The 25,799-nt window shown below is 44.2% G+C and overlaps 1 protein-coding gene across 7 annotated transcripts in view; it reads left to right on the top strand.

Annotated features, from left to right (window-relative positions):
- ELF2 (E74 like ETS transcription factor 2) overlaps window positions 1-16,879 on the top strand; it is a 117,816-nt gene extending 100,937 nt beyond the window's left edge. For all 7 annotated transcript variants that reach the window (XM_073572108.1, XM_073572110.1, XM_073572107.1 and 4 more), the window contains 5 exons: window positions 2,334-2,507; window positions 2,663-2,749; window positions 11,248-11,440; window positions 12,238-12,567; window positions 13,351-16,879. In XM_073572108.1, coding sequence (XP_073428209.1) covers window positions 2,334-2,507; window positions 2,663-2,749; window positions 11,248-11,440; window positions 12,238-12,567; window positions 13,351-13,975 — 1,409 coding nt within the window. In that variant the 3' untranslated portion in view covers window positions 13,976-16,879. The remainder of the gene's footprint in view (window positions 1-2,333; window positions 2,508-2,662; window positions 2,750-11,247; window positions 11,441-12,237; window positions 12,568-13,350) is intronic.
- The last annotated feature ends 8,920 nt before the right edge of the window (window positions 16,880-25,799 follow it).

Raw genomic sequence — 25,799 nt, 5'->3', positions numbered from 1 at the left:
TTCTATCTTCATCTCATGAGACCAGAGAATCTTATTTCTCAGAGGCTGGGAGTCATTCATGTTTTTTTTTTTTTTTTTTTTTTGTTTTTTTTTTTAAGCAAACTCTATGCTGGCTTTCATATGTCTGTCACTGAAGAGAGGCTTCCATTGGGCCACTCTGCCATAAAGGCCTGACTGGTGGAGGGCTGTAGTGATAGTTGACTTTGTGGAACTGTCTCCTATGTCCCTACTGCATCTGTGGAGCTCAGCCACAGTAATCTTGGGGTTCTTCTTTACCTCTCTCACCAAGGCTCTTCTCCCACGATTGCTCAGTTTGGCTCAATTCTGTCGAGCTCCTTGGCCAGTTCCTTTGACCTCATGATTCTCATTTGGTCTGACATGCACTGTGAGCTGTGAGGTCTTGTATAGACAGGTGTGTGCCTTTACAAATCAAGTCCTATCAGTTTAAATAAACACAGCTGGACTCCATTGAAGGAGTAGAATCATCTCAAGGAGGGTCACAAGGAAATGGACAGCATGTGACCATGACCATATGATATTTCAGTTTTTCTTTTTTATAAATTTGCAAATATTTCTACATTTCTGTTTCTTTCAGTCAAGATGGGGTGCAGAGTGTACATTAATGAGAAAAAAATGAACTTTTTTGAATTTACCAAATGGCTGCAATGAAACAAAGTGAAGATTTAACCCATTACTGACATCAGACGGTTTAGTACGTCCGATGGCAGTATCCCCCGCTTTGAGCTCCGGTGGTGAGCCCAACTCAAAGCCGAGACATGTCAGCTGTTTTGAACAGCTGATGTTCCTGCAATAGCCGTGGGCGGAGTAGTGATCCGCCCACGGCTGTTAACTAGTTAACTGCCGATGTCAAACTCTGACAGTGGCATTTAACAAGTGCTTCCGGCCGGAAATGCGCTCACCGGTGAACCACGTCACGTGATTGCGGGTCACCGGTGTGTCGGCATGACAACCAGAGGTCGTCTTGAGACCTCTATGGTTGTTGATGCTGGGTTGCGATGAGCGCCACCCGGTGGTTGGTGCTCATAGTCTGTAATTCTGCTACATAGAGGCGATCTGAGAATCGCCTCTATGTAGCAGTGCCGATCGGGCTATGTCAGCTTCTAGCCTCCCATGGAGGCTATTGAAGCATGCCAAAAGTTAAAGAAAAATAGTTTTAAAAATATAAAAGTTCAAATCGCCCCCCTTTCGCCCCATTCAAAATAAAACAATAAAAAAACATCATGCATACACATTTGGTATCGCCGCTTTAGAGTTGCCCGATCTATCAATAAAAATAAAAAGGTTTAACCTGATCACTAAACGGCGTAGTGGGAAAAAAAAAATCACTCCAGAATTACGTTTTTCTGGTCGTCATGACATTGCATTAAAATGCAATAACGGGCGATCAAAAGCACGTATCTGCACAAAAGTAGTATAATTAAAAATGTCAGCTCAGCACACAAAAAACAAGCCCTCACCCGACCCAAGATCACGAAAAATGGGGACACAACGGGTGTCTGAAAATTGCACAAATTTTTTTTTTTTTTTTTTTTAAAAACAAAGTTTGGAATTTTTTTCACCTCTTAGATAAAAAAAAAACCTAGACATGTTTGGTGTCTATGAACTCGTAATGACCTGGAGAATCATAATGGCAGGTCAGTTTTAGCATTTAGTGAACATGGTTAAAAAAAAATAAAAGACCCAAAAAGCAAGTGTGTGATTGAACTTTTTTTTGTAATTTCACCGCACTTGGAATTTCTTTCTCATTTTCTAGTACATGATATGTTAAAGGCAATGGTGCTGTTCAAAATTACAACTCGTCCCACAAAAAACAAGCCCACACAAGGCTATTTTGAACAAAAAATTAAAAAAGTTCTGGCTCTGGAAAGAAGGGGAGCAAAAAAATGAAAATGCAAAAACAAAAGTATGCCTGTTCGTTACGGGGTTAATATTAAGCACTGATTGAAAAAATGTGTATTTGTTGCCCTAATAATTAAAATTTGTTAATAACCCCCATACAACTTCTTTTACGCACACCTAGCATTTTACTATGTGTACATGGAAAGACAGCTGTCACTGTTTTTGCTACTGTGAAGTAGATCTATGGAGAAGCACTTTAACACCAGCGATTTGTTTTCTTGTGCAAACACATTAGTAATATTATTGCCCAATAAATATAGTCCAGTTAGATGGCAGCTTCTCAGAGCTGGCCCTGTGTACAGCTTCACTAGCTATGGTAACGCCATCCACTCCATTAAACAGGTAGGCAGCAGTGTTACACCTAAGGTTCATGATGGGGAAAATTGATGTGTGTATTTGTTTTCCTATTACAGTAGAAGTGTATGTACCACCATGTGTGTCCACCCCAGAGTTCATCCATGCTGCCATGAGGCCAGACGTGATCACGGAGACTGTGGTGGAAGTGTCCACTGAGGACTCTGAGCCCATGGATTCCTCCCCCATCCCGATATCTATTGAGCTTGGAGAGCCCATGAAAAAGAAAAAAGGTAATTTCACTTCATTTCTACAGACTTTTATCTTTTTCTGATGCCTGCATCTAAAATGGAGTGCTGTATTCCAGTAGGGAGCAGTAATAACTTTAGATGTATCCTGTTCTATCAATTAAGTGTTCTAATGACCTTTACTGTATTTCCATGTACAGCTGGTCGTAAACCAAAGATACAGCAGCCAACATTTGCCAACGGTTCACCAGATTTGGGAATAAAGAAGAAACCACGGGAAGGAAAAGGTAAAAAGAGCTTAAAGCAAAGAAAGAAAAAACAATACATGGTACCTGTCATGATTTCCTGATTCCTGCAGCATGAATCAGTCTGCCTGTGTGATCGCAGCTAGGTAATATATTCTGAAAAGCTGCAGCGTTTCGGAGAACATGTAATTTGAGAAGCCATCTGGGGACTATAGACTTCTGACTAGTCCGGTGCGGTCCCGGACTGGTTTCTCCCTGCTCTACTTGACAGGTCGCTCCCATTGTACACGTATGGGAGAGAATGGCAGCCGACTGGAAGAGGGATGAAAGAAGCCAGTGGGGGGGCTACACCAGACTAGTCAGATCTCTCTATAACCCCCCCAGCTAGCTTTTCAGAGTAATACATACCCGGCTGCCACCACAAAGCCATTGTCTAATTCATGCTGCTTGTAATTCAGGCAGCATGAATCTAATGACAAGTTCCTTTTTACAACTCATTTTCTGGAGCCACATCGTCGTATAGCATGGGATGTGATATCCTAATGACTCTCTGCTCCTGCTCTGCTGCGAGTGGGAGCCGAGTGTTAGGCTACTGTGCTCCGAGCCTCTCGCATGACCGGATAGCACAGTAATTAATTTCTCCATCTCCTCTGCTGTCGGTGGGAATCACACTGCACTTGGGTGATATCTGAGTGCAGTGCAATGTTTCATTCACACCCATATGGGTGCGAGTGAGTAGAGTCTCGCTACCAATCGCAGCATGCTGTGATTGTTCTCTCCGCTGAATCAGCATAAGAAAATAATCAAAGATCTGCGCTGCCCCGTATAATAACACTGGACAGAGTTCTGTGTGATGTTTTATCTTATCACGTGGCTGTGTTATACAGTAGTGTGACTTGGTCCTAAATTTTGCAGTTTTCACATTTCCTGTTATTTGCTAAAGACTTTTCAGCAGGCTCATCTGTCAGGTTTACAATGAGAGAAGTAGATAATGCAGGAGCCACCATTTAAGCCCCCGTCACACATAGCGATCTCGCTAGCGAGATCGCTGCTGAATCACAAGTTTAGTGACGCAACAGCGATCTCACCAGCGAGATCGCTGTGTGTGACACTGACCAGCGACCGGCCCCCCTGCCGGGTATTGCTGATCGTCCTGGAATGGCCAGGACATTTTTTTGATCGCTGGTCTGCTGGCCAGCATGCATCGCTGCGGGAGATCAGCGAGCAAGAGCTGGTAACTAAGGTAAACAGAGGGTTTCTAAGCGGTGCGCAGCGCTTAGAAACCCGATGTATACCTTAGTTACCAGCGCGCTGGTGCAGGGAGCTGGTAACCAAGGTACACATCGGGTTTCTAAGTGCCGCGCGCCGCTTAGAAACCCGATGTTTACCTTGGTTACCAGCTCCCTGCACCAGCGAGCTGGTAACGAAGGTACACAGTAGGTAACAAAGCGACGTGCGTTGCTTGTTACCCGCGTGTCGCTGGTGCTGATCTGAAGCTGCCTGTTTGGCAGCTCACCAGCGATCATGTAGCGACACCCCAGCGATCCTGACAAGGTCATATTATCGGGATCGCTGGTGCGTCGCTATATGTGACGAGGCCCTTACAATGTGCAATATCACGCTCACCTTCCCTAACCCCCCACTTTCCCTATCCCCTGCGCAATGACCACTGCTCATATCAGAGTATACTCAGTTTATACAAAAGAAAGTCTATTTCTGCTTGTGCACAGGTTTATTTGGAGAATATAGAGGTTAATGGAGATATCCATCACAGGAAATCTAGTATTTGTTTTTATTTAAAACAAAAAAAAACCCTAGGAAACATTTCTGGTTTCTCAAAGCTCTTCTCTAGGCATTTATGGCTGATGTTTGACTGGAGATGTTCAGGGATCTGCTTATATACTGGAAATCCTGTAGTTCAACATCAAATGGGGAACGTTGAACATCTCCATCCACAATCACCAGCTATGCAGGCCTAATAAATTGCGATCAGAAATGAGCTACAAATACTTGATATTCTAAGAACTTACCAGCTGTGCTAGCAGTTCACAAATCACTTGAGGCAAACCCAAGGTGGCAGGGAGTGCTGTTCAATTTGCTTTTAACCCCTTCCTGCCTCAGATTTAATCAGCTGACACGTGCCCCTAACAGCCGAGGGTGGTGTCTCGACCCACCTAAGGCTGTTAACATGTGGCATTTAACACGAGTGCACCGGAAGTGTGTCACAAATTGGCCGGACGCCAATGGGTTAGGATGACAACTGGGGGTCTGCAGAAGACCCCCTGTGCTTGTCATTGCAGATTTGCTATGAACCCTGACCTGTGGCCAACTTTCCTTGCAGATGATCATTTCTATTACACAAAGCAGGGCTGAAGCCCTACTATGTGTAGCACAAGCGATCAGAAGATAGCAGCATCAAGTCTCCTAAGGAAACTATTAACCCCTTTCCTTCATTGGACGTAATATTCCGTCCATGTGCCCTGGGCCCTAATTACCATGGACGGAATATTACGTCTAATGCGATCAGCGGCGCCCACGTGGTGAGCGCCACTGATCGCAGCCGGGTGTTAGCTAATTATCATAGCAGACACCCGGCACAATGTGTCAGGGGCGGTCACGGACCGCCCCCGACACGTTAACCCCTTGTACACCGCGATCAAACATGATCGCGGTGTACCGGGGGTTAAAGGGAAGCATCGGCAGGGAGGGGGCTCCCTCCGTGCTTCCCTGAGCCCCCCACAGCAGCGCAATGTGCAGCGCTGCTGCAGGGATCTCCTTTCCTGCAGGTCCCCGGATCCAATATGGCGGCGGGGACCTCCGGGGGCCTGCAGGAAGCTGGCTTCCTCATACCTGCAAAGCGCAGGCAAGGAGGAAACCTGCACACTGCCTCTGACAGATTGCTGATCTGTCACAGCGATCTGTGATGTGACAGATCTGGGATCTGTCACAGGACAGTTATGTCCCCTCTGAGACATTGTAATAAAGTAAAAAAAAAAAGTGTAAAAATAATTTAAAAAAAAACGCTAAATTCAAGAAAAAAAATATTCCACAATTAATTCATTTTTTGGAAATAAAAAAAAATAAATAAAAGTACACATTTGGTATCGCCGCGTCCGTAACGACCCACCCTATAAAACTGTCCCATTAGTTAACCCCTTCAGCGAACCCCTTCAAAAAATAAAAAACAAAGCAAAAAATAATGATTTCTTATCATACCGCCGAACAAAAAGTGCAATAACGCGCAATCAAAAAGACGCATATAAATATCCATGGTACCGCTGAAAATGTAATCTTGTCCCGCAAAAAACGAGCCGCCACACAGCATCATCAGCGAAAAAATAAAAAAGTTATAGCTCACAGAATAAAGCGATGCAAAAATAATTATTTTTTATATAAAATTTTCATTGCATAAAAGCGACAAGACATAAATGAGGTATCGCTGTAACCGTACTGACCCGAAGAAGAAAACCGCTTTATCAATTTTACCGCACGCGGAACGGTGTAAACGCACCCCCCCCCCAAAAGAAATTCATGAAACGCTGGTTTTCGCTCATTCTGCGTCTCAAAAATCGGAATAAAAAGCGATCAAAAAATGTCACGTGCCCGAAAATGGTACCAATAAAAACGTCAACTCGTCCCGCAAAAAATAAGACCTCACATGACTCGGTGGGTCAAAATACGGAAAAATTATAGCTCTCAATATGTGGTGATGCAAAAACTATTTTTACAATAAAAAGCGTCTTTTAGCGTGCGACAGCTGCCAAACATAAAAACCCGCTATAAATAGTAAATCAAACCCCCCGTTATCACCCCCTTAGTTAGGGAAAAATAATAAAATTAAAAAAAGTATTTATTTCCATTTTCCCGTTAGGGATAGGGTTAGGGGTGTGTTGGGGTAGGGTTGGAGTTAGAATTGGGGGGTTTCCACTGTTTGGGCACATCAGGTGCTCTCCAAATGCAACATGGCGTCTGATCTCAATTCCAGCCAATTCTGCATTGAAAAAGTCAAATGGTGGTCCTTCCCTTCCAAGCCCTGCCATGTGCCCAAACAGTGTTTTACCCCCACATGGGGTATCAACCTACTCAGGAAAATTTGCAAAACAACTTTTGGGGTCCAATTTCTCCTGTTGCCCTTAGGAAAATAAAAAATTGGGGGCAAAAATATTTTTGTGGAAAAAAAAAAGATATTTTTATTTTCACGCCTGGGTGTTATAAACTTCTGTGAAGCCCTTGGGGGTTCAAAGTGCTCACCACACATCTAGATAAGTTCCTTGGGGGGTCTAGTTTCCAAAATGGTGTCATTTGTGGGGGGATTCCACTGTTTTGGTACATCGGGGGCTTTCCAAACGCGACATGGTATCCGATCTCAATTCCAGCCAAAATCGTCAAATGGCGCTGCTTCCCTTCCGAGCTCTGCCATGCGCCCAAATAGTGGTTTACCCCCACATATGGGGTATCAGCGTACTCAGGACAAATTGCACAATAACTTTTGGGGTCCTGTTACCCTTGGGAAAATAAAAATTGGGGGTGAAAAGATCATCTTGTGGAAAAAATATGATTTTTTTAATTGTACCGCTGTATGTTATAAACTTCTGTGAAGCCCTTGTGGGTTCAAAGTTCTCACCACATATCTGGATAAGTTCCTTGGGGGGTCTAGTTTCCAAAATGGGGTCACTTGTGGGGAGTTTCCACTGTTTAGGTACATCAGGGGCTCTCCAAACGTGACAGGGCGTCCGATCTGAATTCCAGCCAATTTTGCATTGTAAAAGTCAAACGGCGCTCCTTCCATTCTGAGCTCTGCCATGCGCCGAAACAGTGGTTCCCCCCACATATCAGGTATCAGCGTACTCAGGACAAATTGCACAGTAATTTTTGCAGTCCAATTTCTCCTGTTACCCTTGGTAAAATAAAAAAAAAATGAACCTGAAGTATTTTTTTTTGTGAAAAAAAGTTAAGGCTGTGTGCTCACGATGCAGATTTGCAGCGGATTTTACCGCGCAGAAACATTGCATATCCGCATTGTGATGTACAGTACCATTAAAAGCAATGGAAAAAAAAAAAGCTGTGCAGACGCTGCGGATTTTTCCTGCGGTACAAAATCCGCAGCATGTTACTACTTTTGTGCGGTTTTCTATCTCCCCTGTCACCAAATCCGCAGGGGGAAAACCGCGTGAAAAATGGAAGAAATCCGCAGGAAAAATGCAGGCCACTTGACCTGCGGTTTTCTTCCATTCTGCACGGAAAAATCCGCAGGACCAAAAAGTACGTCTGCACTCAGCCTAAATGTTCATTTTTTTTTTAAATACTCAAAAAATTCCTGTGAAGCACTTGAAGGGTTAATAAACTCCTTGAATGTGGTTTTGAGCACCTTGAGGGGTGCAGTTTTTAGAATGGTGTCACTTTTGGGTATTTTCTATCATATAGACCCCTCAAAGTGGCTTCAAATGTGATGTGGTCCGTAAAAATAAAATGGTGTTGCAAAAATGAGAAATCGCTGGTCAACTTTTAACCCTTATAACTTCCTAACAAAAAATAATTTTGGTTCCAAAATTGTGCTGATGTAAAGTAAATATGTGGGAAATGTTATTTATTAAGTTTTTTGTGTGCCATATCTCTGTGATTTAAGGGCATAAAAATTCAAAGGTGGAAAATTGTGAAATTTTCGCCAAACTTCCATTTTTTTCACAAATAAACGCAAGTTATATGAATGAAATTTTACCACTAACATGAAGTACAATATGTGACGAGAAAACAACGTCAGAATCACCGGGATCCATGGAAGCGTTTCAGAGTTATTACCTCATAAAGGGACAGTTGTCAGAATTGTAAAAATTGGCCCGGGAGTTAACGTGCAAACCACCCTTGGTAGTGAAGGGGTTAAAGCAAGTAAAAAATTTAAAAATAAATATAAGTTCAAATTGCTCCCTTTTTCCCCATTCATAATAAAACCATAAAAAAATTTGGTATCGCGCTCAGAAAAGCCCGATGTATTAAAATGTAAAAAGAATTTATTAGACAGCGTAACAATAAAATTAAAAGACCAGAATTATGGTTCTTTGGCTGCTGCACCATTGCAATAAAATGCAATAACAGGTGATTAAAAAATCATATCTATTCTAAAGTGGTATCAATGAAGACGTCATCTCGGCACACACACGAAAAAAAAAAGCCATCATTCAACACCAGATATTGGAGAATAGAGATGCTGTGGGTCTTGGAAATGGTGCTTTCTTTATTTTATTTTTTTTTAAAAATACACATTCTTAGTGTTTTGTTTTTTTTTTTTTTTCCTTCCCATTTAAATAAAAAAGAACCTATACATGTTGGGTATCTGTGAAGTTGTAATGACCTGGAGAATCATAATGGCAGGTCAGTTTTAGCATTTAGTGAACACGGCAAAAAAAAAAAAAAATTGTGCAATTGCCCATTTTTTTGCAATTTCATTGCACTTGGATTCTTCCGTTTTTTTAGTACACTTTTGGTAAATCCAATAGTGTAATTCAAAAGTACAACTTGTTCCTCCAAAAAAAAAAAGTCCTCACACAGCCATATTGATGGAAAAATAAGAAGCTATGGCTCTGGGAAGAAAAACTGAAAATCCCAAGATGGTGAAGGGGTTAAACCGAATGATCCTGACCAGGTGTCTGTTCCAGGCACTCTTTGGCCCTCTCATGGTTTTGATTGATTTCCATAAGACAAGGCCCTGACCTATTGCAGTATATGGTACTTGTGAGCAAATGTTTGCAGGTTCAAGTCCTCTTAAACCAAAATCTAAAAATAGATTAAAAAAGAAAATAGATTTGTTATTTCTGTGTCTGTAGAAGTCCGCAATATCAAAATATAAAATAGAGCTGTATAAAAATGTGGGAAAGGAAAAAACAAAACAAATTAAGCGCCAAATTCCATTTTTTTGGTCACCGCACTATCCAGAAAAAATGCAATAATGTGATCAAAACATAGTATATACCTCTATATTGTAAGAACTACATCTACCACTAAAATATGCGTCTCATAAAATGGCAGCTCGATGTTTTGTATCACTGTAGTTGTCCTGACCTGGAAAATCATTTTGGCAGGCCATTTTTATAGCACAATTAACCAAATAAAATGGAATAAAAAGACAATACTTGCATGTTTTTTTTTTTTGTTTTTTTTTTTTTACAGTTTCACCTCACTTGAATCGACCCCACCCATGACTCCGTTTTCAGTGCATTCTGTTATAAAGTTACTGATATCAAAAACTACAACACAGGTCCTCATATGGCTGTCAACAGAAAAAATTAATCTGGTCTCATTTTTAAGGGTATGTGCACACGGTGCGGATTCTGCTGCAGATCTGCAGCGTTTATGCAGCTGCGGGTCCGCAGCAGATTTAGGTACGTTGTACAGTACCTTTGTTTTCAATGATAAACTGGAAAACGCAGTGCACATGCTGCGGATTTTTCCGCGGTTTACAATCCGCAGCATGTCAATTCTTTAGTGCAGAAACGCTGCAGTTTCACACCTCATCCAATATGAGGTGTGAAGCCGCAGGGCAAAGGTTTTTACTACAAAATACGCAGAGCCAAAAAACTCTGTGTGCACATAACATACCCTTAGGGTTTAGGGATCTACTACTTTTTGCGAGTTCTGTATTAGATCATCAGTGTGCACACATGCAGACTATGTAGATAGAACAGGTCACTCTTACAGATTGGCTAGTAGATGCCGTTGTCTCCTGTTATGTTGTTGTTGTTGTGTTTTTTGTTTTTTTTTGTTTTGTTTTTATATTTACTCCAATAAGTTGGACCTAAGGCTGAGTGCAGATGGAGTTTTTAGCCCTGCGGATTTTTCTGTGCAGAATGGAAGAAATCCGCAGGTCAAATGACCTGCATTTTTCCTGCGGATTTCTTCCATTTTTCCTTCGGTTTCCTTGCGGTTTTTGTGTGGTGACATGCTGCGGATTTTGTGCCGCAGGAAAACCGCGCGGAAAAATCCGCAGTGTCTGCACAGCGGTTTTTTTTTCTCATTGATTTTAAGGATATACGCTGGATATATGCATCGTGTGCACACAGCCTAAATCAGATGTCAGTATTTTCCATGTATGAGAAAATACTGATCAGGCTTTGATCAGTGCCAGTGTTCTCATACGTGGAGGAAAGAGTTTCTGCAGCTTCACCTTCTCTTGAAAACCAGACCATGCTCTATCATGCCAGTGTGGTAGGATTCCCCCCCCCGGACAAGTCTCCATTCTTTTAAATGGACCACTTGTTCTGAGGAAAAACTGATATGCGAACAAGCCCCATAGAGTGTCATAGGTACGAGTGGTATCGGTGAAAAGCACCGATGGCACTCATATGAGGAAAAACTGACGTCTGAATGAGGCCTTACTCCTCTTGTTCTGCAGACCAGATGGCTGTTGTGAAAATAGAGGTACAGTTTGCAGAATCATGAGGCACACTGCTCGTTTTGGACTGTTTATGGGGAAAGTAATGTATTCTGCTGATATGTACAGTACATGTGACTGCTGGGACTGAAGAAATATTTTTGGGTTTCTCTAGGAAATACAACTTACCTGTGGGAGTTCCTGTTAGACTTGCTTCAAGATAAGAATACGTGCCCCAGGTACATCAAGTGGACACAAAGGGAGAAGGGCATCTTCAAGCTGGTGGATTCTAAAGCAGTTTCAAAACTTTGGGGGAAACACAAAAACAAACCAGACATGAACTATGAGACTATGGGGAGAGCTTTACGGTAAGTAGGACACCGCCATTACAAACTAGAACATAACTGTGAGAGCGGTCAGAATAATTACCCTGAATTCACGCCTAACCATATCTGAAGGCAGTGCAGGGTGTTTGTAAATGCTGCCCAGACACTGTAGAGATACTCTTGGGGATGTTCAGGCTGTGTTCACACACAGCGTTTTTTTTCGCGTTTTTCCCGTGAATTTGCCAAAAAATCTGCGGGAAAAATGCGAAAAAGCTTCCCATTCATTTCTATGCTTTTAGCACTTTTTGTGCACATTGATGCGTGTTTTTTTTTTTTACCGCGAAAAAACCGCATCGCGATAAACGCAGCATGCTCATTAATTTCGCGTTTCTGGCTTTTTCCATGTGTCTAGAAACCATGCGGGAAAAAAACGCGCAAAAATCGCGGGGAAAAAAAGCATGGTTTCTGGGAAGGGAGTCCTGTTTTTTCAGTAGAAAATTTCTGCTACGTATGCACTTAGCCTCACACATTATGGTGAGTGTTTATATAAAAAATAAAGTCTGGCATGTATAATGCACCAACACAATTGTCTCCTGCTCCCTTTTTTTTTTTTTTTTTATAAGCCAAGGATGTTAAAATGGTTTCACTTATGAGCATGTCACTTATTGAAAGTGTTTTTCGGGTGGACAATACAACATTTAGGCACATCCTGAATGAGTGTCTCAGTGGCTGCAGGTCTACAAGCAGATTCAACTGCAAATGCGTATATGAACTCAACTTACATTGTCTGCCTTACATAAGCGGGTAGTCGTGTTACTGTATTGACTTTCATCCTCTAGATATTACTATCAAAGAGGAATTCTAGCAAAAGTGGAGGGTCAGCGGCTCGTGTACCAGTTCAAAGAGATGCCCAAGAACATTGTGGTCATAGAAGATGACAAAGCCGAGGCCTGCACGGAAGACATGGTGTCTGCAATTGATGACAAGTCTCTGGAGCGTGTATCTATTCCCGCAGAGGGCATACTTAAAATGTCTATGCCAGCTCGGATAGAGAAAAACCCGACTCAACAAACATCGCCAAGAAAGCCTAGAATAGTAAGCTTGGTTTCTCCGGTCAGTGAGGCACCTCCTCTCTCGCCCACCAGCACCACACCAAACCCAGCACAGAGGTCAGTATCTCATTGCAGGTTTTCATAGTACATTGAGTAATTTTTTTTTTTATTATTTTGAATTTGTCGCCAAACAGAGCCATGCAGAGCACATCATTTAAGACTTCTGTACCCCACCAGATAATATGCCAATAACCTGCTTCTTTACTCAGCATGTATATACTGACACTGCTCTATAAATGGGGTATTACTAAGTTATCCTTATAGTCTATATGTCCTGCCTACTTCAGCACCAGCAAAAAGACATTTCATTCTCACCCTGGTTTCAGCAGAAACTTCATGGTCCATCATATATGTCTACTAGGTGCCAGGCAGCACTTGCTTTACTTAGAGCGCCCTCTGCTGGCCACCTGTCAATTATCTTATAGGCTTGTTAGGATGGATAATATACTCGGTCTGATAGCCTGGTATCCAAGACATGCCACCAGGGTTGCCAACCTGAATATTTGTTTTTTCATTGTGGTCTTTCCTGAGTAAAGATTCATTCAGCTGTTAAGTGATGTTGTCTATAGTGCAGAACACTGATGTATAAAGATAAGATTAGGATTGAATTCTAATATAATTATAGTACTATTTTGCGGACATTGGAAAAAGTCCCTTTTCTATGGACTGTGCAAGGATTACTGAGAATTAATTAGCAACCCTGCTTGCCACACAAAGTTATTACCAACGTGTGTGTATGTATGTAGATAGAGATAGATATATAATGATAGATATTTTTGTGTGTATGGGTGTTTGTAGCCTGGCGCAGAGTAATTTTGATATTTTTACGTTTCTTTATAGGACTGTTCGTGTTGCAATGCAAGTGCCTGTTGTGATGACTTCCCTGGGCCAGAAAATTTCCACTTTGGCCGTCCAGTCCATGAACCCAGGGTCCCCATTGTTAGCCAATACCAGCCCTACAACTGCATCGGCTCCAAAGGTTGTAATCCAGACAATACCAACGATGATGCAAGCTTCCTCAGAAAGTGACAAATTCACAGTGCAACCTGCCAAAATAATAACCATCCCAACCTCTCAGCTCACCCAGTGTCAGCTGCAGACAAAGCCCAACTTAAGTGGTGCTGGGGGCTTGAATCTGTTGGGCACACCACTGACTGTGAGAGCACTTACGCCTGTGTCCATCGCCCATGGGACCCCTGTTATGAGACTAGCTATGCCTGCACAACAGGCTCGGTGCCAGACGCCACCCCGAGTCATTAGCACCCTTATTAAAGGACCAGAAATAAAATCGGACATACTGGTGAGCAGGCAGGACGGAGAAATGAAAACCTATCAGCTGGTTAAAGAGGATAATCCATCCGATGGGGGCAATACAGTAACTCATGTTGTGGTGGTTAGTTCTCCTGCAGGAATTACTTTGCCTGTGACTGTCAAGCAAGAAGGGACGGTGGTCTGTGAAAAGTGAGGAGCATTCCACCAGCGGGGTGTAAGATTTGGGTCAAACTGACAAAACATTTTCTGTGGAAGTTGCAGGAGGTGGTTCCAGTCCAGCGAGACTTTAAAGCAAGTGACAGACAATGTGTATATGTGGCGTGTAAAAGACAATTCTGTGAGCGGATGGATGTTGGTTCACATACTGATGGGAATATTGCCTCTAAGATCACCAGTAAACGTGACCGCAAAAGAAAACTGAAAAGGGACCAAAGTGTTCATCCATATATACATAGATCTATTTTTAAGGTGCACTAAATAAGACGGAACACTAAAATTACTTTGCAGAGTGGCTGTTTATGCTCCCAAAACAAAGATTAGGTCAAAGTGGAATTGTATATGATCAGGTTTTTATTTCTTTATATAGATATATACAGTATATATGAGTTCTTTTATGTTTGGTTGTTTTTTTTTTTATACCAGCAATTTATACCACTGTGTACAAATAGCCCTCATTGAACTGGTGCTATGTGGCAACTCTGCTATACAAGTACGTGACGTGGCGCGTGTAAAAGAGACTTCTTTTATAAGTTGTTGTATTTTTACGCGCAATGTGCAAAAGAGATTTGGGTTAAGAAGTGGATTTCATGTGGAAGCCTTAGACTGATTCAATTTTTATTTTTCGTCGGAATAAGCTAAAGGCTTGTGTAAAGCAATTTTTTATATATAACTATATTATAGAAAATATGGAGAGAAAAAAAGAAACTTGTACCTAGCACAGTATTGGCATAGAATTACTTGTAACATATTTTATATGGTAGAATAAAGTCTGATTTTTTTTTTTTTTTAAATATCAAATGGCTGAAAGTCTAAAAGCATACATGAGCTGCCAGCCTTTTAATCAGTGAAGGGTTAAACTATGGGCACGACAGGCAAAAGTACGGCAACTTGCTCCTGTCACACGGAATCCGGACATACATTTCAATTCCTGCTATCCATCTGAGAGGTCACCACACGCATGAGCCCTTTTTTATTTTTTTTGGAGTGCAAGCATTTTGAAGCCTGCTATTTTTTTAGTTGAAGTTATTGGGGCAGTCTAGGGGAGGGAGGGATAAAGTACCAGTGTTCAGAATGAACTACAATAGTTTGTATATTCAACATTTGAAGTATATTCTATTTTGTTGTACTCTTGTTTCAAAGTGTATTCAAGTAGATTTTACTGCAATATAGAAAATGAATTTCATTCCTTGTCTTGTCTTTTTGGTTTGTTTTTGTTTTACCATCATGGATGATATCACTTGATCTTCATTGTACTGTTATACAATAGGGGCCTGAAAGGTTCTGGATTATCATTTCTTGGAAAGTCATGGAATCTTGAACTCTAAAGGGAATCATCAGATTTTTGCCATCTAATTTGAGAGCAGCATAATGTAGGGGCAGAGACCCTGACTTCAGCAGTATGTTAATTATAAGTGATAATCTCCAGCTGATAAGTGACTTTTATCAAGAGGACTAGTCAACCTGCTGCCTTGTAGTCATTCTGATGCCTGAGCTTTGTATAACCCCGCCCCCACCACTGACAGCTTTCTAGCTACACCTTGCATAGGCAGAAAGGTGCAATCAGTGGTGTGGGTAGGGTTTTACAGAGCTTAGCATGAGAACTGGTAGGTCTGCGGTAAATAGGATTTTTTTTTTTTTTAAATCAAAACTGTAGCAAGTATCCCAGTAAGTCACCCATTGGTGGAATTGGTATCTCATGCTCCTCTCAGATAGGGTAGCAAAAACTGTCAGATTCTTAAAGGGAATCTGTCACCCCTTTTTTTGAGATATCATATAATGATATCATTCAATTGTGTGTCACATAAACTGCCGCTGTCCGGTCCGCTGGGCGGGGCTTATTCACCTGCTCCCCCCCCCCGTCTTGCTCTACGCATTTCTTGTGTAGAGCAAGACAGGGAGGGGGAGCAGTTGAATAAGCCCCGCCCATCGGACCGGAGCGTGGCAGTTAACAAAATACATCTGAACCGATATAAAAAAAGGTATTTATACATGAAAGGTGCGGGGTCAGGGGGAAGCAAAAGTACTAAGAGAATCCATATGTGACACTCAATTGAATGATGATATTATATGATATCTCAAAAAAGGGGTGACAGATTCCCTTTAAGTTTGCAGAACACCCAGTATAACAACTGATTAATAAAATGCCGCTTACTCTGGATTTCTTCACTATATATAGCAATGCATTTCCTAACTGTCCAGTTTCCCAGTGTTGTATCATATTCAAAGTTCTTTTTTTTTTTTCTACAGTTGTGTATTTTCTACTTTCAGACTTGCGTTGAGGCACAGGGCAGGGCTGCTGCTAAGCTCTGCCCACGGCCACACCTCCGGTCAGCTCCTCCTATGGGTGCATGGCGCTGCATGCGATCAGCATACCCTATATTTAGCGTTGGGTATGTTTCTACCGGCGCATGTGCCCTTTTTGCGCTGTGCCGACGTGCGCCAAACGCACCATGTTGCATTTTTGTGCGCTCGGCGCAGTGCAAAAAGGGCACATATTCTGGCAAAAACATGCCAGCGTACCCAACGCTAAATATAGGGTACGCTGATCGCATGCAGCGTCATGCGCCCATAGGAGCTGACCGGAGGAGGTGTGGCCGGGGGCGGAGCTTAGCGGCGGCGCTGCGCCTCCTAACGCAAGTCTGAAAGTAGCCTACAGTGTAAAGTGATGCGTTCCACATAGACAACGCACACTGGGATCTGTCAATGATTTTCTAGGCAGACCTGTAGTAATGCGTGGCTTCTTACAGATGGCCTGACCTTTGCTTATTGTGCCCAGATTTACCCTCTTTTGGTACCCAGTAAATTGTCGCAGTTAGAGATCTCTAACAGCAGTGAATAGGGGGGGCTGCAAATATTCTCAAATAAAAGGGTTTCAAGACTTGATTGTTAAACAGTCACTTATTTACCAAGAATGACTTTTTCAGTCTGAAAAATTACTCAAGTTTTGGCTAGTTATTAACTTTTAATTCTCCTATAGCAGTAGAGAAACAGAAATTTGGTATAGGAAGTGATAGTGGTGTCATAGGTGCTCTCTTTAGGCCGCATTCACACATCCATGTGTCTCGCTGTGTGATTCACAGACTGGTCATGGTCCTCATGGGTATGTACAATATGAAGCTGTCAAGTTCTGGTCAGGAGAATTGTAACTCCCATAAATCTGTAACAATGATGCCTTTGGTGACTTTTGGACGGCTGCATAAAAAAACAGGCCAGTCATGTCTGTACTAACGCTACTACAAGCTGCAACTTATTATAAAACAAATATATATGTATGTGATTTATTCTTTTTTTTTTTTTTTTGTTTAGATTGGATTTTTATATACAGCTCAGCTCTGGCAAAAATTAAGAGACCGCTTTTAAATGTTCAGTTTGACTTTTCTCTTTATAGGTATATTTTTGAGTAAAATGTAAATTGTTCTTTTATTCTATAAACTACTGATAACATGTCTCCGAATTTCCATGCAATACATTTTATATATTTTTTTTTTTTTTCTGACAAAGAAAAATGGTCAAAATTTAAAACAAAAACAAAACCCCCAGTGCTTTCAGATCTCAAATAAAACAAGTTCATCATTTAGAAACAACAATACTAATGTTTTAACTCAGGAAGAATTCAGAAATCAATATTTTGTGGAATAACCACGATTTTTAATCAAAGCTTTCGTGTGTTTGGCATGCTTTCCACCAGTCTTTCACACTTCTTCTGGTGCAAAAATTTAAGCAATTCTTCTTTGTTTGATGGCTTGTGACTATCCATCATCCTCTTGATTACATTCCAGAGGTTTTCATTAGGGTTCAGGTCTGGAGATTGGGCTGGCCATGACAGTGTTTTGATGTGGTGGTCTCTTTTTGCCAGAGCTGTATATTATACTGTTTGGTCATTGTTGGCTCAGTTTGGTGTTCATTGTACACACAGACAGAATACTGACCAAAAAAGACAGCGTTCTGAATGGAGCCATACTCCAGTCTGTGGTTTATCCTGCACTTGCCAAATGTCTTGTATTGTGCACTCTGTTGCCAACCCTATTAATCCTTTCCTTCCAGCAATGCTGGTTTGATCAGTAGCTTCAATCTTGTGTTGCTACAATATAGCACAGAAATACCAAACGCTGGGCATGATCGCTACAGCTCCTCTTGATACCATGTGTGGCGTTTGCTGGCATTGATCATACATTAGGATGGATTGTCCTCCCTGTACATGTTCCCAATGTGGTTGAACAGTGCAGCAATACTTATGCTTATTTCTGTAGGTCGAGTCGATTCATCAAATTTTAGGCTGGAAAACTATTGTGAAATGATTTGAAGAGTCACAATTTTTGCGCAATGCTAAGTTCGGAAAAATATTGTGACTCTTGGCGTTTTCACTCAAATTTAAAGGAGCTGGTGAGAGCCAGGGTGGGACTTGGTGTGAATCTCGGCCATGTGAAAACACCGAAAAACATTAACATTCAATTTAGATTAAACTTCTCCAAAAAAGTTTCCCCCAATTTTTTTTTTTTTCTTACAGTCATAGATGAAAAATGAAGGTCCTTAGTGCATAAATTGGCCAGTTATATATGCCCATCAACCATGGCAAGGTGACCTCCCTCTGATGGGTCCCTGCTCTACAATATAAGCCACTTCTGGGCCACCAGCCTACAATTCTGGACAAACATGTCACTACTGGGCTAAGTCTACAATTTATGGACAGGTAGAGCTGATTGCAGCACCTGTGAGGCAAATGGGAGGGGGTCCAAGATCAGACTAGAGGCAGCCAACATCCAGTCTTAGGCTAGTTTCACATTAGCGCTTTTGAGCGCAGCGACGGCCTGCGCACGGCCGCCGCTAAGCCCCGCCCCCTGCCGCGCCTCTGCCTACCGGCGCATGACGCTGCATGCGTCCCCTATCTTAATCACTGGGGGCGCAGGCCATGCGCAGTATGCGCCTTTTTGACGGTGCGCAGAGCGCAACCAAACTGCAGCAGGTTGCGTTTGGCGCAGGTCAGCGCACCGTCAAAAGGACGCATGCTGCGCACGGCCTGCGCCCCAGTGATAGGGGACGCAGGATGCATGCAGCGTCATGCGCCGGTAGGCAGAGCTACAGGCGGAGGCGGGGCTTAGCGGCGGCCATGCGCAGGCCGTCGCTGCGCTCAAAAGCGCTAATGTGAAACTAGCCTTAGTTCAACAAAAAAAAAATGTTCCTGCTGCTGCCATTTAACACACGTCGACTCCTATGGGTACCATACCTCTAGTGGTATTCCCACTTTCTAGTCACACTGCATCCTGTATACATTGGCTTGCAAAAATAATTTGATTTGTGGGGTGTTAGCACTAAACTGTGTTCCAAATCATTATGCAAAAAGAGTTTAGGAGTCATAAGGTTAGAATTTTTTTGTTTGTCATTTAATCTCATTGCTGGTGTGTGTCAGGGCTCTTTATATCACTGAAAGCAATTGCAGATACCTGTGCAAATTAGTTTGGAAGGTGTGTCCAAATAAAGGCAAGACTACTTAAGAAGGCTGTTTCACATTATTAAGCAGCCTACATTTTTTGCCAAAATGGGAAAGAAAAAGGATGTGTCGGCTGCTGAGAAGCAACAAATTGTGGAGTATTTAGATCAAGGCATGACTACAATCAACATTGCCAAGACACTTCATCGTGATCATCGCACAATCAAGAAGTATGTAGCTGATTCCCAGCACACACGTGTGCGTGCTGATAAGGAAAAATTGAGGACTCTTTCCAACAGGCAATTGCGTCAGGTTAAAAGATCAGCTGCAAAAATGCCTTGTCATAGCAGCAGACAAGTTTTTAAAGCTGCTGGTGCCTCCAACTGCCCCCGAACAACAAGAGGCAGGGTCCTTCAGAGGTTTGCAGCTGTGGGTAAGCCATCCTGTCGACCACCTCTATCCACTGCACACAAGCAGAAAGGGCTCCAGAGGGCCAAACGATACATGAAGACTGACTTCCAAACTGTTTTGTTCACTGATGAGTGCCGTGCAACGCTCGATGGTCCAGATGGATGGAGTGGAGGATGTCTGCTTGATGGACACCCCATGAAAACACGGCTAAGGTGCCAACAAGGAGGAGGTGGAGTAATGTTTTGGGCTGGAATCATGGGGAGAGAGATTGTCGATCCCTGAAGGGGTAAAGATGAACTCCATAATCTATGTGGAGTTTCTAAAACAGCACTTCCTGCCATGGTTCAAGAGGAAGAACCGTGCTTTCCGTAGCAAGACCATTTTCATGCATGATAATGCACAGTCTCATGCTGCAAATACCACCATGGTTACTTACCGGTAGCCGGTTTTTCCGGAACCCATGACAGCACCACCTGAGAGGGATCCGATCCGCCCCGCCAGGACAGGAACCTACTGAGACATAAGGGGCGGCACCTCTCCCCCGCTTCAGTTGGGTTACAGAGCACTGAGAGGACTTCCCGGTTAGTTACATGTTTAATCCAACACCACAACACTCAAAAAACACCCTTCTAATTGTGCACACCCATATGGTGAAAAGGGGGGGGGGATATATGGGTGCTGTCATGGGTTCCGGAAAAACCGGCTACCGGTAAGTAACCATGGTGGTTTTCCCTTCACCCATGACAGCACCACCTGAGAGATTTTTGGAGATTCGAAACACCTTAGGGAGGGACCACCGATTGCAGCACCCTTCTACCAAAGGTTAAGTCAGCAGAGGATAGATTCAACCTATAGTGCTTAAAAAAGGTTGAAGGTGAGGCCCAGGTAGCGGCCTTACAAATCTGTTCGATCGATACCTCTGCTTTTTCGGCCCAGGAGGTCGCCGCGGCTCTGGTGGAATGAGCCTTGATGCCGTCAGGAATCAGGATACCACTGGCTGTGTAGGCTACACTAATTGCCTCCCTAATCCATCTAGCAATAGTCCCTTTTGAAACCCCATAGCCTTTCCTGGCACCCTGAAAAGCTACGAATAGGGACTGGGACCTCCTCCACTGGCTAGTCATAGGTATGTATTCTACGAGAGCTCTCTTAACATCCAGATTATGGAACTTTTCCTCCCCCAGATTTTTTGGGTTCTCGCAGAAAGATGGCAGGACAATTTCCTGGCCCCGATGGAAATCTGATGCTACTTTGGGCAGATAAGCGGGGTCTGTTCTTAACACTACCCTATCCTGAAAGACTTGCGTATAAGGTGGATTTACTGAGAGAGCCTGTAAATCGCTTATCGCTTAAACAGGATTGTTTTTAGGGTCAGAAACTTTAGGGGTAGCTGATGTAATGGCTCATACGGATCTTTTGTAAGGGCCTCTAGCACTAGGTTTAAATCCCAGGGGGCTATCCGGGGTATTGGGATAGGCCTAGCTCTATGGCAGGATTTAATAAATCTGGCTACCCATCTATTTGATGCCAATTTGCAGTTGTAGAGCGCCCCTAGTGCAGACACCTGAACTTTAAGTGTGTTCACTGCTAACCCCATCTGCAACCCCGATTGTAAGAACTCCAGGATGGCATTAATCGGGGGGATCTTTCCCTAACAGCCTACCTAAGAACTGCAGGAACTTATTCCATGTTCTGCCGTAGATGTTAGTTGTCACTGGTTTCCTACTCTTTAGCAGGGTGGCCACCAACCCGGGGGAGAACCCTCTATCCGTTAAAAGTGACCTTTCAAATTCCACACCGTCAGATGGAATCCTTTGACCTGAGCGTGGAATATTGGACCTTGAGCTAGTAGGTCCGGGATTTCTGGTAGAACCCATGGATCGGAGAGGGACATCCTTCGTAGCAGAGCAAACCAGGGACTTTTTGGCCAAAATGGAGCTATTAGAATCACCCTGGCCTGATCGTTTCTGATTTTTCTGACAACTGTTGGGATCAGAGCCACTGGGGGGAACACATAAGCTAGCCTGAAGTTCCACTGGATGTGCAATGAGTCCACTGCCCATGGTTTTTCTCTCGGGTTTAGAGAGCAGAACCTTTCTGTTTGCCTGTTGTGTTTGTTGGCAAAGAGGTCTATCACCGGTTTCCCCCAAAGCTGAGTTATTTTTTGAAAAATGGACCGGTTTAGCGCCCATTCCCCCTGCTTCAGGGTATTGCGACTCAAGAAGTCTGCCTCTGTTTTCTGCCCCTTTTATAAGTAAGGCTGTCAAGGAGTGTAGGTGTTCTTCTGCTCTGCTCAGAATGTCGCCGCTTCCATTAAGGAGTGTGATCTTGTCCCTCCTTGGTGGTTGATGTATGCCACTACTACCTTGTTGTCTGACATGATGCGTACATTTCGACCCTGGAGTAGCGGAATGAAGTGACTTAGGGCCTTGCTCACTGCCCACAGTTCTCTCAGGTTGGAGGATGCTTCCCTTTCTTGACGCGTCCTGGAACCCTGACCTATGATGCCCCTTAGGTGTGCCCCCCACCCTGAGGAGCTTGCATCTGTTAAGATTATATCTGACGTCTGTCTGTCCCACGGTATTCCCAAGGTCAGATTTTTCTTGTCCAGCCACCAATTGAGAGAGTCTCTGGTTTTTAAGGAAAGCTCCAGCTTTCCTTCTAAACGCCCTCTTAGCGATCTTTGTGCTGTTAGTATCTCCCACTGGAGTTGCCGGGTGTGAAACTGAGCCCACCTGACCGCCGGAATACAGGATGTTAGGGTACCTAGCAGGGACATTGCTCTTCTTAAAGTCATACGTGGTTGGTTTTGGCCTGTGAAGGCCAGATTCTGCACCTTTTCTATTTTGGACTCTGGGAGCAGACACTCTTGCTTTTCTGAGTCTAGTACGAATCCTAGGAAGGTCTGTTGTTTTAGAGGTTGCAATTTTGATTTTTTTGAAATTGACTATCCACCCTAATTCCTGCAAGGTGTTGATCACCCGGGTCAACTGCGCTGTACAGTGGTCCTCTGAGCTGCCTACTATGAGAAAATCGTCCAGGTATGGTATTATGACCGTGTCGTGAATCCGGAGAAAGGCAGTCACTTCCGCTATGACTTTGGTGAAAACTCAAGGCTATAGATATGCCAAACGGAAGAGCCCTGAACTGAAAGTGCCTTAGCGTGCCTTGAATATAAAGTGCTACCCTCAAGTATTTCTGGTAATCTGGGTGGATAGGGATGTGATAATACGCATCCTTTAAATCGACCACGGCCATGAAGCAATCTTGGTGTAGCAGCTTCACCGCCGTAGTTACTGATTCCATCTTGAAGGTCGAGTTCCTTATCCATAGATTGAGCCGTTTGAGATTTATGATTGTCCTGAAAGTTTCATCGGGTTTTTTTTATCAGAAAAAGGGGTGAATAAAACCCCTTCCCTTCCTGTAGGCGTGGTACCTCGGAGAGTACCCGCTTGTCTATCAGGCTCAGGATCTCTGTTTCTAAGGCCACCTGCTCTTCGGTCACCTTCCTGATGGGTGTGATGACGACCACGGATTTTGGCAGATGGATGAAGGGAATTTTCAGGCCTTCTGTTAGGATGGTTAGGATCCAGGCGTTGGAGGAGATCTCCCAGGTTTGGAAAAAGAGTGCCAATCTCCCCCCCAACCCCACCCCCCCCCCCCCCCCCCCCCTGGAATACTGGCGTCACTGTGGCGACTTTTTTGAGGTGGAGGTACCTCCACCAAACATAAATCCCGATTCTTTTTTTTCTTTTATCCTCCCATCTTCTCCTGTCAGCGGGAGGGCGCCCCCTATTGAATCTTCCCCTCCGAAAGGGCTGTCTCCTCTGATCCATAGGAAATCTGGGGAAGCCTTTTATCTTATCGCCTGCTTTCTCCAGTATATCGTCCAAGTTCTTGCCGAACAAGAATCGACCGTCGCAGGGGAGAGAGCATAATTTGGCCTTGGACTGAAGGTCACCCGGACAGCCCTTAAGCCATAATGCGCGTCTAGCAGCATTTGATAGTGACGCTGCCCTGGCTGTCATCCGCATAGAGTCCGCCGAGGTATCGGCCAAAAAAGCTGCTGCCCCCCCCGTGCAAGAGATACATCTCCGATAAGATTTTCTCTCTTGGGACCCTTGAAGCCAGCTTTTCTTCTAACTGCTGCAGCCAGATCATGAGGGAGCGTGCCGTACAAGTACCCGCTATTGCCGGTTTTAGTCCTCCTGCTGTCGCTTCCCATGCGTGCCTCAAATATGAGTCCGCCTTTTTGTCTAGTGGGTCTCTAAGAAGCCCTGCGTCTTCCAGGGGCAGGGCCGACCTTTTGGAGGATCTGGACAGCGCTGCATCTATTTTGGGGATTTTGTCCCATATCTCTGCATCCTTATGCTCGAAGGGATATCGTCTCTTGGAAGTGGATGGAAGGGCCCCCGATTTTTCGGGCTTTTTCCACTCTTTCTCAATAAGTGCCTGGATCTTCTCGTTTACCGGAAAGGTCCGTTTTTTTCCTCTCCTGAAGCCCCCCAAACATAACATCCGCTAGGGTTTTAGCCGCCTTTTCTTCCTGTAGGCCCATTGTAGCTCTGATGGCCTTTAGGAGGGCGTCTGTGTCTTCTACAGGGAAACATGGTTTACCCCCCATGTCGCTGTCTGAGGAGGATGATTTTTCCGCCTGAGATGAGATTGACGTGGAATCCGAGGGGGAACTAGGGGGATCCTTCCTGGTTTTTTCCCCTTTTTTCAATAGGGACTTAATTGAGCCTTCCATTTCTGACCTTAGGGCAGATATCAGATTGGCTGCGAAACTAGGCGCTTCCTCCGCCGAATGCACGCAGCACAGAGATCTTTTTGCCAATCTCTTGCTAGGGGAGATTTACATATAGCACAATCCCTATTGTTCTTCTTGCTTCCCGCTTTCCTAGGCCTTTCCTACAGGGTGAAGCATACAACAGAAGCCCTATTAACATAAATGCTAACATTCACGAAGATCACTCACCACCCGAAATCAAGGGTACCGGACTCGGAGGCTGCGTCGGGGCACGTGACCTGCGTTCTTTGGATCTTGCTGAATCCCCCGACCTGCGGCTGGGGCGACTGCTGCTGGAATGGCTTCCATGCTTTCTGCCAGAGGGCTGAGAGGGAGGCAGGGACGCTGAACGTTCCTGCTCTGACTCCATGTTGCACCGCCGTCTGCTGCCACCTTCCTTCTTTAAATACCGCGCCTCCACTCAGGTGAGCATCTCTCCCCTCCCCCCTGCGACCGCCGGCCGCCGCTTCAGAAAGCCGGCCGGCGTCGCACCCGGCGCCATTAAACCGTCGCCCTTCTCTGACGTCAGCCGGCGCACCCAGCATGCAATGCGCCGCTGACGTCAGCGGCCGGAAGAAGCCAGCGTCTCTCCCCTGCTATGGGGATCGAGATGCGGCGTGCGCGAGGGGAGGGCGGCGCGGTGGGGGCTTCCCGGGGATCCCACCGATGCCCGCACGAACCCGGAACCCCGGAGGGCCCGGGGACTGTGCATCCAGCACCCGACGGCCAGCGCTGCAGGTGAGACACCTGTTCTTCCTGGGACGGGGCTGGGTCCATTTTCTTCGCCCATGACAGGCACCGCCGACAGTGGGGTTCCTTCCAGGACAGGAACCCAACTGAAGCGGGGGAGAGGTGCCGCCCCTTATGGCTCAGTAGGTTCCTGTCCTGGCGGGGCGGATCCCTCTCTCAGGTGATGCTGTCATGGGTGAAGGGAAAAACACATCTGCATCTCTGGCTGCTATGGGAGGACAAACTTATGGTGTGGCCACCATCTCCCCCTGACCTCAACCCCATTGAGAACCTCTGGAGCATCATCAAAAGGAGTGTCTATGATGGCGGGAGGCAGTTCACATCTAAGCAACAGCTCTGGGAGGGTATTCTGTCCACATGCTAAACAATTGAAGCACAAACCATCCAAAAACTGACATTCAATGGACGAGAGAGTTCAGA

The sequence above is a fragment of the Dendrobates tinctorius genome, unplaced genomic scaffold (genome assembly GCF_039654945.1).
Source record: "Dendrobates tinctorius isolate UK_male_01 unplaced genomic scaffold, ASM3965494v1 ptg000030l, whole genome shotgun sequence".
NCBI lineage: Eukaryota > Metazoa > Chordata > Amphibia > Anura > Dendrobatidae > Dendrobates > Dendrobates tinctorius.
The sequence above is the reverse complement of the archived record's forward strand: the minus strand, read 5'-3'. Positions and strand labels throughout refer to the sequence as shown.